The 15,643-nt window shown below is 41.2% G+C and overlaps 1 protein-coding gene across 2 annotated transcripts; it reads right to left on the bottom strand.

Annotated features, from left to right (window-relative positions):
- Positions 1–3,406: 3,406 nt before the first annotated feature.
- LOC145875837 (NLR family CARD domain-containing protein 3-like) lies at positions 3,407–15,634 on the bottom strand. Of its 2 annotated transcripts, none has more exons than XM_082971641.1 (11): positions 15,447–15,634; positions 14,360–14,503; positions 13,545–13,661; positions 13,184–13,268; positions 12,834–13,062; positions 10,687–12,457; positions 10,219–10,392; positions 7,690–7,863; positions 6,776–6,949; positions 6,192–6,238; positions 3,407–5,786 (listed from the first exon to the last, which is right to left on the bottom strand). In XM_082971641.1, the coding sequence occupies exons 2-11, from the start codon at positions 14,485–14,487 to the stop codon at positions 5,260–5,262; spliced, it is 3,426 nt and encodes a 1,141-aa protein (XP_082827767.1). In that variant the 5' UTR covers positions 14,488–14,503; positions 15,447–15,634; the 3' UTR covers positions 3,407–5,259. The 2 variants fall into 2 exon arrangements, with proteins under 2 accessions (XP_082827767.1, XP_082827768.1); XM_082971642.1 differs by having other exon boundaries at positions 13,184–13,293; positions 15,447–15,632.
- Between the last annotated feature and the right edge of the window lie 9 nt (positions 15,635–15,643).

Here is a 15,643-nt window from a genome sequence, read left to right as displayed (position 1 = left end):
GATAGCAAAGATTCCATCTTTGACGACGCCACATACATGGAATAGGTACTAGCTAGCTTAATAGTTAATATTTGCGCGCTAGCTCTGCATATTCAGCTAGTGTGTGTGCGCGATTGACTGGATTAACCTCACGTCAGTTACGTGTATTGAGTGCCTTTCAGACAGTAGATACGACCTCTACGTTACCTCGCAAGCTAAGGAACTGGCAGTGGATCAAACCATTGTGAGGCAAAGGGTGGGGGGGGTCGCAATCTTTTGAAACTTAAGAACAAGCTATTAAGTGTCTATAATCAGCACAATTGCTTTCATTGCATATTATTAATATTATTTAAATTACATAGTTATGTTTCAGTGATATATTGGGGGGGACAAATCATATTTTTCCCAGGATGGGGGGGTTGTGTCCCCCCCGTCCCCCCCGGCATTTCCGCCCCTGTGATGGCCTACCGGGGAACAGTGGGTAACCTGCCTTGTTCAGGGGCAGAACAACCGAATTTTACCTTGTCAGCTTGGAGATTCGATGCAGCAACATTTCAGTTACTAGCCCAATACTCTAACAACTAGGCTACCTGCCACCCCCATTAAAAGTGTGTGGTTGTTAACAAGTGTTAAAAAAAACTGTACATATAGGCATACAACTACAATTAAAACATATATATTAATAAAGACACTGTATATTCATAACGCTAGCAAAACTTATTTTAGATTGTTGTTGCAAAGGCTTCTGTTAATTTCACCCAAAAATGTGGGTCTTTTCTCATGAAGTCAAAATAAAATCTGCTACAATACTTTTTGTAAATATTTGCAGGTATTGAGTGTGAGATTTTGTTGCCTGAGATGTCTGTCTGTTTAGTGCTGCATGCTTGATATTGCTGACCCCTTATTGGGAGGTGGCTTACTAGTTTGTATATTGTACTGATTCATATGGATACCTGTCCATACATTGTCTGTAAAAGTGTATAAAAACAGAAAAGCATATAACTGTAGCTATGTGGTCTTTACTTGAGTGTGTTTCAGCAGGGTGAGGTCAGAGAGATGCTTCCAAGTCACTGTTTTTCTGAACTCATAAAATCCTTTACACAATCTGATGGGATGGATGTTCAACCCCATTAAAATGACCATAAGGTCAATATAGAACCTTTAAGTTAAGACCTCACAGATCTGTTCATGGCAAAGCAGTTCAATGAATGATACTAATTGATTCTGTGACAGTATTCATAAAGAGTAGGACAGCTGATCTAGGATCAGTTAAGTATTTTAGATCATAATGTATTAGATTACATGGAGTGGGGGACCTGATCCTAGATCATAATGAATCAGATTACATGGAGAGGGGGAACCTGATCCTAGATCATAATGAATCAGATTACATGGAGAGGGGGGACCTGATCCTAGATCATAATGAATCAGATTACATGGAGAGGGGGGACCTGATCCTAGATCATAATGAATCAGATTACATGGAAAGGAGGACCTGATCCTAGATCATAATGAATCAGATTACATGGAGAGGGGGGACCTGATCCTAGATCATAATGAATCAGATTACATGGAGAGGGGGAACCTGATCCTAGATTATAATGAATCAGATTACACGGAGAGGGGGGACCTGATCCTATATCATAATGAATCAGATTACATGGAGAGGGGGGACCTGATCCTAGATCATAATGAATCAGATTACATGGAGAGGGGGGACCTGATCCTAGATCATAATGAATCAGATTACATGGAGAGGGGGACCTGATCCTAGATCATAATGAATCAGATTACATGGAGAGGAGGGACCTGATCCTAGATCATAATGAATCAGATTACATGGAGAGGGGGACCTGATCCTAGATCATAATGAATCAGATTACATGGAGAGGAGGGGACCTGATCCTAGATCATAATGAATCAGATTACATGGAGAGGAGGGACCTGATCCTAGATCATAATGAATCAGATTACATGGAGAGGGGGGACCTGATCCTATATCATAATGAATCAGATTACATGGAGAGGAGGGACCTGATCCTAGATCATAATGAATCAGATTACATGGAGAGGGGGGTTATGAGAGAACTCCCACATCATAGCTTATCTTTATTCAACCTGCCATCTACCCACCTGGGGACTGAGGGTTATGAGAGAACCCCCACATCACTAGCTTCTCTTTATTCAACCTGCCATCTACCCACCTGGGGACTGAGGGTTATGAGAGAACCCCCCCACATCACTAGCTTCTCTTTATTCAACCTGCCATCTACCCACCTGGGGACTGAGGGTTATGAGAGAACCCCCACATCACTAGCTTCTCTTTATTCAACCTGCCATCTACCCACCTGGGGACTGAGGGTTATGAGAGAACCCCCACATCACTAGCTTCTCTTTATTCAACCTGCCATCTACCCACCTGGGGACTGAGGGTTATGAGAGAACCCCCACATCACTAGCTTCTCTTTATTCAACCTGCCATCTACCCACCTGGGGACTGAGGGTTATGAGAGAACCCCCCCACATCACTAGCTTCTCTTTATTCAACCTGCCATCTACCCACCTGGGGACTGAGGGTTATGAGAGAACCCCCACATCACTAGCTTCTCTTTATTCAACCTGCCATCTACCCACCTGGGGACTGAGGGTTATGAGAGAACCCCCTCATCACTAGCTTCTCTTTATTCAACCTGCCATCTACCCACCTGGGGACTGAGGGTTATGAGAGAACCCCCACATCACTAGCTTCTCTTTATACAACCTGCCATCTACCCACCTGGGGACTGAGGGTTATGAGAGAACCCCCACATCATAGCTTCTCTTTATTCAACCTGCCATCTACCCACCTGGGGACCGAGGGTTATGAGAGAACCCCCACATCACTAGCTTCTCTTTATTCAACCTGCCATCTACCCACCTGGGGACTGAGGGTTATGAGAGAACCCCCACATCACTAGCTTCTCTTTATTCAACCTGCCATCTACCCACCTGGGGACTGAGGGTTATGAGAGAACCCCCACATCACTAGCTTCTCTTTATTCAACCTGCCATCTACCCACCTGGGGACTGAGGGTTATGAGAGAACCCCCACATCACTAGCTTATCTTTATTCAACCTGCCATCTACCCACCTGGGGACTGAGGGTTATGAGAGAACCCCCCCACATCACTAGCTTCTCTTTATTCAACCTGCCATCTACCCACCTGGGGACTGAGGGTTATGAGAGAACCCCCACATCACTAGCTTCTCTTTATTCAACCTGCCATCTACCCACCTGGGGACTGAGGGTTATGAGAGAACCCCCACATCACTAGCTTCTCTTTATTCAACCTGCCATCTACCCACCTGGGGACTGAGGGTTATGAGAGAACCCCCACATCACTAGCTTTCATGTTCTGCAGCCTTGTAAAGATAAGGAGGGGACGACTGGGAGGCAGGTTGGCATTTATTGTCATGAATTACATTTTACATTTACATTTTAGTCATTTAGCAGACGCTCTTATCCAGAGCGACTTACAGTCGTGAATGTATACATTTCATACATTTAAAAAAAAAAAAAATTGTTCTGGCCCCCCGTGGGAATCGAACCCACAACCCTGGCGTTGCACACACCATGCTCTACAAACGGAGCCACAGGTAAGACTTGCCCTGGAGGTAGGTTGGCATTTATTGTCATGAATCTTGCCCTGGAGGCAGGTTGGCATTTATTGTCATGAATCTTGCCCTGGAGGCAGGTTGGCATTTATTGTCATGAATCTTGCCCTGGAGGCAGGTTGGCATTTATTGTCATGAATCTTGCCCTGGAGGCAGTTCAGCAAAGTGGTTACTAGCTGGCACAGGCACAAAGTAATACAATCCGATTTTAATCCTAACCTCAACCCTAACCACACTGCTAATCCCTCCCTTAAATTAAGACCATAAAACAACATTTTCCACAGCCAATTCTGACATTGCAGCTGACATATCTAGAGGAAATCGCACAGTTCTGCCTCCAGGTCAAGATTCATGACAAACGTCAACATGAGACAGGGAGAAGCAATGTAAAAATCAATAACAAAATTGTTTTCCACTATTAACATGCTTTTTCTTGTTTCAAGTATGTTTTATTATGAAAAGTACAATATATCCATGTATACTTGTACAACTATGGAGCGTATGTCTACATATAATTGTACAATTTGTTTTTCCAACATAAAAGACAAGAAATGATCACATTGGTATTTTAACAGTGTTATTGTAAGAGTTTAAATGTTTAAACAGAGGATACATCTAAAACAGGATAAAACAAGTGCAGTATGTTGTGAGAATGTTACTTTAACGTCGACTCATAACGTCACACTATAACTTCATGGGAGTCTTGTGGAAAGACTGCATGTTGTTTTGGGTGGATTGAGTGACGTCTTCATCAACATTTTGCAGAATATTCCGGTAATATTTTCACCTCTGTGTTTGTGGTGGAAGTTATTGCTGGAATGAGGTGTCTGTTTGTTCCCAATTTGAAGGTCCTGGGTCAAGGTCCAATTATAGGAAGATGCGTATGTCTGAATGTGTCCAGTCGTGTGTGTGTGTGTCCAGCATGTGTGTGTCCAGTTTGTGTGTGTCCAGTTTGTGTGTGTCCAGTGTGTGTGTGTGTCAGTGCGTGTGAGTCCAGTGTGTGTGTGTCCAGTGTGTGTGTCAGTGCGTGTGTGTATGAGTCCAGTGTGTTGGTGTGTCAGTGTGTGTGTGTGTGTGTGAGTCCAGGATGTTTGTGAGTCCAGTGTGTGTGTGTGTGTGTGTGTGTGTGTGTTGGTGTGTCAGTGTGTGTGCCCTTGCAATTGTGCCAGTTCAAGTAAAGATGGCAAATGGAAGCAAGTCTGTGTTAACCTATGCGTTTCTCGAATCTGGTAGCTCAGCAACATTTTGTACAGAGAGACTCATGAGGCAGCTCAAGGCAATGAGATGGAAATTCTGCTACACACAATGGGGCAGGAGCTTTGAGATTAGAGATTGGCAATGTGGAGGGCGTCACATTTCTTGCATTACATCTACACCCAGAGTAAGATCCCAGTGACAAAAGAGAGCATTCCCACTCAGAAAGAACTCAAAAGCCATACCTGAAAGAGGTTCAGTTGAAGGAGATTGATGCCGACGTCGAACTCCTGATTGGCGTAAATGCTCCAAAGGCAAGTGTGTGTGTGTGTGTGTGTGTGTGTGTGTGTGTGTGTGTGTGTGTGTGTGTGTGTGTGTGTGTGTGTGTGTGTGTCCATTGTGTGGGTGTGTGTGTGTGTGTCAGATTATTATTTACAGGGACACTGAGGAGTCATCATACCAAACCCTAAACCCTGGATAGAGGGGCTCAGTGAATGTGGAGGTGAATGTGATCAGGTGGGTCAGTGTGTCAGAGGAGGCTCTATAGAAGGACAGAGTGCCAGCTGGCCAGTCCAGATACACTCCTACTCTGTGGAAGCTGGAGGAGGGGACGTCTATGGTAGTGGGATTATTATTGTGACAGGCAGAGTAATTGTTGTCAGAGCAGAACAGACTCCAGGACTTGTCATTGGATCCAAGACAACAGTACTTAACCACTCCTCTCCTGTTGATTCCTTTATATGTCACTCCTATAACAGCCCCTCTCCCACTCCACTCTACCTCCCAGTAACAGCGCCCAGTCAGACCCTCTCTACACAGCACCTGTCCACAGTCCTCAAATCTCTCTGGGTGATCAGGATACGGCTGCTCCTCTGTCCTACATGTCACCTTTCTGTTCTCCTCAGACAGAGAGAGGTGTCTGTTTACTGTGTTTAGGTCCAGTGTGAGATCACAGACATCTGATGGATGAAACCAGACACATTATTAGAAATCATCATCATTCACATTAGAATGTTAACTCACTTTTCACTAATTCATTTAATGTAGATGTTTCTAGGTATCAAAAGGAGAAGTTAAGGTAACTTGAGACTTGTTGAATGATCATATGTTATACTGTATGGTAATATAATACACACTTATTCACATTAATTACACACACACACACACACACACACACACACACACACACACACACATTGTCAAAGCAACTCTTTGTAAACTTTGGTGTCCCTGATTTCTGTTTCTGTAGAACTACAGCTGATATTTAATATGACCAAGTCAGTAATGATGGTGGTCTTTGACTTTGACTTAACTTGAATTAAGACTTATTCTTAGTCATAATCTTCACAGCAGTCAACACTCACATTGTCTAAGCCCAGGTCTCATTGTGTACTCTCCACCATGTTCCACACTGTAGCGGTAAGCAGAAGAACAGACAGTCAATAAGTACACCTGAACTAACACACAGACTGGACACACACACGGTCAGCAGATAACTTCAAGCGAATGTTTGTGTTTGTGTGTGTCCTGTGTGTGTGTGTTTGTATTTCCTGTGTGTGTGTGTGTGTGTGAGTGTGTGTGTGTGTGTGTGTGTGTCTGTGTCCTTTGTGTGTGTTTGTCCAGTGTGTGTGTGTCCAGTTTGTGTGCGTGTCCTGTTTGTGTGTGTGTGTATGTCATTGAGAGATTGTCACTGGACACACACACACTGCACACACACTGGACCCATACACACAGACGACACACACACACACACACTGAACTCTCTCACACACACTGAACTCTCTCACACACACACACACACACACACACACACACACACACACACACACACACACACACACACAGTCAGCATATAACTTTGTCCAAGTGGTGGTCAGAATGTTTGTCTTAAATAGCCTGATAAGTCAAACATGTCTGATATGAACATTGACATAAACCCTCTACATACTTGAGTTTCTCCAGTCTGCAGTGTGGATCCTCCAGTCCAGCAGAGAGCAGTCTGACTCCTGAGTCTCCTGGGTGATTGTAGCTCAGGTCCAGCTCTCTCAGGTGTGAGGGGTTTGACCTCAGAGCTGAGACCAGAGAAGCACAGCCTTCCTCTGTGACTTGACAGCCTGACAGCCTACAAAGAGTCAAATCTCACCATTACCAATACCATTGAAGCTCGTCTAGAGGTTAGTTAACACAGTGTCCAAAGAAGGGCCAGAAGTATACAGAATAACACCAATAACAAAGGAGGTCTGATCTTTGTGCCTCTGTAAATTTCTCATTCATCATCATTAATGATTCATTCATGATTATTCATAATTATGGTAGCATCCACATGAATGTAGAAGTGTTCAGAAACATCTTCTATTCTTACTGACAATACAAGTGAAGTGACTCCATAATGACAGGACATTATTCACCGTTCAGTTTCTATTAGGAAAAACATAATCCAAAACACAACCAAGACAAACTACAAATGCATTCAACAAGTTAGTAGAATCACAAGCTTGATGTAATCACTGCAGGCATGGAATATGGGACTAAATACTAAACTTATGGCTACTTTAATACAATATAAGTGAATTTGTCCAAATAATTAAGACTTCTTCAAATGGGAGAACTACGTACAGAAAGTGCTTTCATTTCTAAACGGTAAAACAGATATGTATGAAAATACCCTCAAATAAAAGGTGACATTCTGTACTGTGACCTAATATGAAACATCTCAAATCCAAAATGCTGGAGCATAGCACCACATTTAGAACTGTAAGCTTCACTGTCCAAACACATATTGTGTGGACTATGTGTGTCTGGTAAAAACATGTGGATCTGGTGAACAGTTATCACTTGTTGACCAACTACAGGAATACTGACCTCAGAGTTTCCAGTCTGCAGTGTTGATCCTCTAGTCCAGCAGAGAGCAGCTTCACTCCTGAATCCTTCAGGTCATTGTTACTCAGGTCCAGCTCTCTCAGGTGTGAGGGGTTTGACCTCAGAGCTGAGACCAGAGAATCACAGCCTTCCTCTGTGATTAGACAGCCTGACAGCCTGCAAAGAGTCAAATCATTAAAATCACACTGCTATTCTTTGGTGGTGAAAAAAGTGGCAGTATATTTCTTCAACATATTCAGATATATCAGTGTCCTGAAACCTGCCATATCTAATAATAAATTAATGTATCATTATTATAAATGAAAAATTATCAAAGTATTTCTTGTAGATAGAAAAATGCATATTACAAATATTTGAGTAGACTGACCAGACCAGTTTAAAAGCAGTATCAGTCAAAAGACAGACAGTGAGGTATCAGATTTAGATTGTATTGAGTATACAGTCCACATCATATCTATGTTGACAGTGAAGATAACATTTTAAATGTGGCTTTATACTCCAGCATTTTGGATTTGAGATCAAATGTTTCATATGAGGTGACAGTATATAATGTCACCTTTTATTTGAGGGTATTTTAATACATGCACTACCGTTCAATAGTTTATGGTCACTTAGAAATGTCATTGTTTTTGAAAGAAAAGCACATTTTTTGTCTATTAAAATAACATCAAATTGATCTGAAATACAGTGTAGACATTGTTAATGTTGTAAATGACTATTGTAGCTGGAAACAGCTGATTGTTTATGGAATATCTACATAGGCGTACAGAGGCCCATTATCAGCAACCATCACTCCTGTGTTCCAATGCCACGTTGTGTTAGCTAATCCAAGTTCATCATTTTAAAAGGCTAATTGATCATTAGAAAACCCTTTTGCAATTATGTTAGCCTGTTAGGGCTAGGGGGCAGTATTGACACGGCAGGATAAAAAACATACCCGATTTAATCTGGTTACCACTCCTACCCAGTAACTAGAATATGCATATACTTATTACATATGGATAGAAAACTCCCTAAAGTTTCTAAAACTGTTTGAATTGTGTCTGTGAGTATAACAGAACTCAAATGGCAGGTCAAAACCTGAGAGATTCCTTTACAGGAAGTGGCCTGTCTGACCATTTCTTGAACTTCTTTTCCATCTCTATCTTTTACTAAGGATCTCTGCTCTAACGTGACACTTCCCACGTCGTCCATAGGCGCTCAGAGCCCGGGAAAAAACAGAATGTCGTCATTCCAGCCCCAGGCTGAAACACATTATCGCCTTTCTCAAGTGGCCGATCAAGAGACACTAGCTTATGCGCGTGACCCCGACCGCCCCCGCCTTTATGATTTTTTCCTCTGTTTGCCGAAAAGGAGATTCCCTGTCGGAATATTATCGCTTTTCTACGAGAAAAATGGCGTAAAAATTGATTTTAAACAGCGGTTGACATGCTTCGAAGTACGGTAATGGAATATTTAGAATTTTATTGTTACGAATTGTGCCATGCGCGCGACACTTCTTTACCATTTCGGATAGTGTCTGGAACGCACGAACAAAACGCCGCTATTCGGATATAACGATGGATTATTTTGGACCAAACCAACATTTGTTATTGAAGTAGACGTCCTGGGAGTGCATTCTGACGAAGACAACAAAAGGTAATCAAACTTTTATAATAGTAAATATGATTATGGTGAGTGCTAAACTTGCCGGGTGTCTAAATAGCGAGCCCGTGATGCCTGGGCTATGTACTTAGTATATTGCAAAATGTGCTTTCACCAAAAAGCTATTTTAAAATCGGACATATCGAGTGCATAGAGGAGGTCTGTATCTATAATTCTTAAAATAATTGTTATGCTTTTTGTGAACGTTTATCATGAGTAATTTAGTAAAATGTTAGCGAATTCCCCGGAAGTTTGCGGGGGGTATGCTAGTTCTGAACGTCACATGCTAATGTAAAAAGCTGGTTTTTGATATAAATATGAACTTGATTGAACAAAACATGCATGTATTGTATAACATAATGTCCTAGGGTTGTCATCTGATGAAGATCATCAAAGGTGAGTGCTGCATTTAGCTGTCTTCTGGGTTTTGGTGACATTATATGCTGGCTTGAAAAATGGGTGTCTGATTATTTCTGGCTTGGTACTCTGCTGACATAATCTAATGTTTTGCTTTCGTTGTAAAGCCTTTTTGAAATCGGACAGTGTGGTTAGATTAACGAGAGTCTTATCTTTAAATGGCTGTAAAATAGTCATATGTTTGAGAAATTGAAGTAATAGGATTTTTTAAGGTTTTGAAAATCGCGCCACAGGATAGCCGTGGCTGTTACGTAGGTGGGACGAATTCGTCCCGCCTAGCCTAGAGAGGTTAATAGACGCTGTGGGTACGACATCGCCGAAGCTATAAACTCGCACACCGAATCAGCATATTCGTCAATGTTGTTGTTCGCCGCAATGCGGAACATATCCCACGTGATCGAAGCAATCTTAAAGCGTTATCACTTGTTGACCAACTACAGGAATACTGACCTCAGAGTCTCCAGTTTACAGTGGGGATTCCCCAGTACAGCAGAGAGCAGCTTCACTCCTGAATCCTTCAGGTCATTGTCGCTAAGATCCAGCTCTCTCAGGTGTGAGGGGTTTGACTTCAGAGCTGAGACCAGAGAAGCACAGCCTTTCTCTGTTACTCCACAGCCTGACAGCCTGACAAAGAGATCATCATGACTTCACAAACACACTGTTAATTTAACGAGTAGTGTGGAAGGACAATGGCAGATGCATTTGGTTTATTCTTCCAAACAACATATAGATTAATCTTCCATCTCCTAGATTTGTATGGACATATTGTTATACTAATGTGAACACCAATGCACTGATTCAGTAATTTTTTCATATTAATATATTTCATATTAATATTATATTTTAATACATATATTTTCTCTAAACGGAATATTTGTTCCAGATGATTAGTTCTCAAATGTCATTTTATTTACTCACAGAACAGCTCTGGAGGCTTTGACCACTGGCAGCAGCCTCAGAAGACCTTCCTCCGATCCAGAGTATTTCTTCAGGTCAAACACATCCAGCTCCTTTTCTGAAGTCAGCAACACAAAGACCAGAGCTGACCACTGTGCAGGTGACAGTTTGGCTCTAGAGAGACTTCCTGATCTCAGGTAGCTTTGGATCTCCTCCACCAGAGAATGGTCATTCAGTTCATTCAGACAGTGGAACAGATTGATGCTCCTCTCTGGAGAGGGATTCTCCCTGATCTTCTCCTTGATGTACTGGACTGTTTTTTCATGGGTCTTTGAGCTGCTTCTTGTCTTTGTCAGTAGATTTTGTAAGTGCTTCTGATTGGACTCCAGTGAGAGGCCCAGAAGGAAGCGGAGGAACAGGTCCAGGTTTCCCGTCTCACTTTGTAAGGCTTTATCCACAGCACTCTTGTAGAAAGTAACTTTAGGCTCATCTTTTGTTTGCGGTTCGGCCATTAGATTCTCATTGTTGTTGATGAATGAGAGGAACACATATAAAGCAGCCAGAAACTCCTGAATGCTCAGATGAACAAAGCAGTACACCTTGTCCTGGTACAGCCCACATTCCTCTTTAAAGAGCTGTGTGCACAATCCTGAGTACACGGAGGCTTCATTGACATCAATGCCAGCCTCTTTCAGGTCTTCTTCATAGAAAATCAGATTGCCATTCACAAGCTGTTGAAAAGCCAGTTTTCCCAGTGACAGAATGCTCTCTTTATTCCATTGTGGACCTGTCTCTTCGTTCCCAAGATACTTTTCATTCTTCTGTTTGGTATGAAACACCACAAGGTGTGTGTACATCTCAGTCAGAGTCTTGGGCGTCTCTTCTCTCTTGTGTATCAGCATGTGTTCAAGGACTACTGCAGAAATCCAACAGAAGACTGGAACGTGGCACATGATGTGGAGGCTCCTTGATGTCTTTATGTGTGAGATGATTCTGCTGGCCAGGTCCTCATCACTGAATCTCTTCCTGAAGTACTCCTCCTTCTGTGGGTCATTGAACCCTCGTACCTCTGTCACCTGGTCAACACACACTGAAGGGATCTTATTGGCTGCTGCAGGTCGGGTAGTTATCCAGAGGAGAGCAGAGGGAAGCAGATTTCCCTTGATGAGATTTGTCAGCAGAACATCTACTGAGTTTGACTCTGTAACGTCACAACAGATCTTGTTCTTCTGGAAGTCTAGGGGCAGTCGGCACTCATCCAGACCATCAAAGATGAACAGAACTTTGTACTTGTCGTAGTTGGAGATTCTTGATTGTTTTGTTTCCATTGAGAAGTGATTGAGAAGTTCAATCAAAGTGTTTTTGTCCCCTTTCATCAAATTCAGCTCCCGAAAAGGGAATGAAAATATAAATTGGACATCCTGATTTGCTTTTCCTTCAGCCCAGTCCAGAATGAACTTCTGCACAGAGACTGTTTTTCCAATGCCAGCGACTCCCTTTGTCAGCACAGTTCTGATAAGTTTGTCTTGTCCAGTTAAGGGTTTGAAGATGTTGTTACATTTCATTGCAGTCTCTGGTCTTGCTTGTTTCCTGGTTGTTGTCTCAATTTGTCTCAGTTCATGTTCATTATTGACCTCTCCTGTTCCACCCTCTGTGATGTAGAGCTCTGTGTAGATCTTATTGAGAAGTGTTGGGTTTCCTTGTTTAGCGATCCCCTCAAATACACATTGAAACTTCTTCTTTAGATTAGATTTGAGTTCACGTTGGCAAATCACAGCAGGATCATCTGAATCTAGAAATAACACAGAGGATATTAATATTACATCTGTTTTAATGCCTACATTATTGAAGGACTGTTATAAAGTTTTCTATTGTAATAATGTATTCTCTTAACTGACTGTATAAATGTGTAAATGTTTTCATAATACATTACAGACTGGTTTGACTAATTATATTATTATTGGTATTATTGATGGTATTATTAATGTTGTCTCTCTCTCTCTAAACTAATAACCACAATACATCGCTGCTGCTACTTGATGAGGTCACTAGGTGTTGTGTTAAGGCTGCGACAATATCATTGAGTTACACAGCTACTTTAGCTGTACTTTAGCTACAGCTTTTAAATGTTATAAAACAGCATTCAACATGAGGCAGACAGATCTTACATTTCTCCAGTGTGTCAGCGAGCTCCTTCTGGTTCATTTTCCTCAGGACGTGCAGTGTGATCTTCAGAGCTCCCTCTCTGGCACTGCTCTCCTGCTTCTCATCTTCAGCATCCACCACTTCCTCATCCTGCTTCTGACTCTCAAAGCCTTCTGGGAGTTCAGGACTAAGAATCCTCTTGAACATCTTCAGCTCGTTCTTCACAAATGTCATCATTTTCTCTTCAAGCAACTAAAATAAATCCAGTAAATAAGTTAAGCAAGAGAAGAAATGCTTTCTCATTAACACATTAATGAATAATTGAAAGAAACTTTACTTGAGGAAAACAAAAGTTCATAACAGGATCACATACACTGAATACAGAGTCCAGGTCTGTTTGATGACTCTGGGAAGACTGACCACTGAGAATCTCTGACTCTGATTTCTCCTGTTGGTTTCTGTGGACAAAACATGAGATTACATCTCCTCATCCAGGGAGTGTACACACACACACACACACACACACACACACACACACACACACACACACACACACACACAGACACAGACACAGACACACACACACAGACAGAGTTTTAGGACTATGAAAATGGACTAAAGGATTAGCCTATGGATTATGAAAACAACCAAAAGAAATGTGAAAATGGGAGAGGAGAAATGACTAGAGACAGTGTTGTTTAACTCACTGACCATGACCCATGAGTTCTTCTTACCTTTGTTCAGTAGAAAAGTCTCCCTCTCTAAACACTATAGGATGATTCATAGACAGGTCACTCTTCATGGACACACAGCTGGGTACAGGGGAGGCTGGTCTCTCCTGCTTGATTGGACTTCAACACAACAAAGACAAACATTACATCTCTCATCTACTCTGATCTCAGATGGGAAACATAAGAAGAGTTCCAAAACGCAACATATCACTTTACAGAAATGAGCTTTTATTGTTTAAAGAAATGATGTATTAATTATTACATCTCTCACAGACAAGGATTTGTTTAAAATCTATCACTTGATGGTTTCATTTCAGAGACAAAAATCATGTTTTTTTATGCAAAATGCTATATATCTCCCTCACTCTCAAATGTGACCGACCGGCTCAATTTGGTAATTAACTAAATAACTACATATATAGTGATTTTGGTTTATGTCAGTTTAATTGTTTGTTATGGTATAAGTTGTTATTTTATTGTAAGTGATAAAATTAACTAGTAATTCTCAGTAATTACTACTTTAGTAAGGAATAACACATTTTTTAAGCACTACTGCAGTTGCTAAATAATTTCAATAGATGGGAGCATAAGACCACAATGACATTTCAGAATATTAGTTTAGTTTTCTCCCTGGATACACCACCACTCCCCGAGCTTCCTGCAGAACCCCTGCAGTACCTCCACAGACCCCGGATTGAGAACCCCTGATTTAGCAGATGCTCTTATCCAGAGAGATTTACAGTAAGTGCATTCACCTTAAGATAGTTATTTATTTAGGAAATAAACTTAATCAATTCTTCATAAAATTGTCATCTTACCTCTTAGCTTTGGTGTCATGTCCCCCAGAGAGATGCATTTTGGAGGCAGGGGCCCCCTCCTCTCTCTCCCCAGAGAGACTCATTTTAGAGGCAGGGCCCCCCTCCTCTCTCTCCCCAGAGAGACTCATTTTAGAGCACTGACCCCTGTAAACAGAGATCCAGCATGTTGGTTGTGGTTAACACAGTGACAACTAAACAGAGATCCAGCATGTTGGTTAACACAGTGACAACTAAACAGAGATCCAGCATGTTGGTTGTGGTTAACACAGTAACAACTAAACAGAGATCCAGCATGTTGGTTGTGGTCAACACAGTGACAACTAAACAGAGATCCAGCATGTTGGTTGTGGTTAACACAGTAACAACTAAACAGAGATCCAGCATGTTGGTTGTGGTTAACACAGTGACAACTAAACAGAGATCCAGCATGTTCGTTGTGGTTAACACAGTGACAACTAAACAGAGATCCAGCATGTTGGTTGTGGTTAACACAGTGACAACTAATTATTGAATGTCAATTGTTCTCTTATATTCATTATCTCTTAGAAATAAAACATTTACTAACATACATAGAAACAGTCAGGTGATTTAATTAATAGATAATAATAGATAATAACTAATAATAATATTAATGTCTCACTTTCTCTTTTAATAATTTCTCTCATTCTAGTGTGTTGCTTTGTTTAACAGGTATGATATTATTATGCTGTTACTGAATTCAGTTCATAATAACAATGTTAAGAAAAGTATGTTCAGTGGTTTCATACCAGATTACACAGGAAAGAGGAGCTCATTGTAAGTTTGAAAACAAATTTTACGATATTTTGAAAGACGATTTACAACTTATACATAAAAATATACAAATTGTAAAATAACCACAATATATGAATATATGAACAATATGTTTTTGAATTTGACTCGCCTACGCCCAGTTAGCACCATTTTGTATGATTGAACTGTCACATAACTGTCCCAGGTGAAATGGACTGTTAGATCTGAGTGTTTTACTGTCATTCACTATACTAAAATAACACCATACATTTAATTTCTCTACACACTTTACAATAATCCCTGGGAAGATTCTTACCTTGTAGCCTGAATTCACAACCAGAACATGTCAAGTCATTGAGATATTTTCCGTTGTGCTGAGAGAGCAGCTTCCTGATAACAAGTGGCTCTGTATCTATGTTCTAGGTACAGTTGATCTTTGGATGCAATAATATCTGGTCAAAGTCTAGTGACACAACACCATAGTATATCATAAACATAACAGCAGTTGGCCAG

Source organism: Salmo salar, unplaced genomic scaffold (assembly GCF_965601325.2).
Source record: "Salmo salar unplaced genomic scaffold, fSalSal1 ptg000360l, whole genome shotgun sequence".
NCBI lineage: Eukaryota > Metazoa > Chordata > Actinopteri > Salmoniformes > Salmonidae > Salmo > Salmo salar.
This window is presented reverse-complemented; position numbering and strand designations above follow the sequence as displayed.

Coding starts and splice junctions, on each gene's coding strand:
- LOC145875837 (XM_082971641.1), bottom strand. CDS start 14,487: ATGAGTCTCTCTGGGGAGAGAGAGGAGGGGGGCCCTGCCTCTAAAATG. Junction 7,864..10,218: donor TGTAAACTGGAGACTCTGAG/GTCAGTATTCCT, acceptor GACTCTTTGCAG/GCTGTCAGGCTGTCTAATCA. Junction 5,787..6,191: donor GAGACCTGGGCTTAGACAAT/GTGAGTGTTGAC, acceptor TTCATCCATCAG/ATGTCTGTGATCTCACACTG.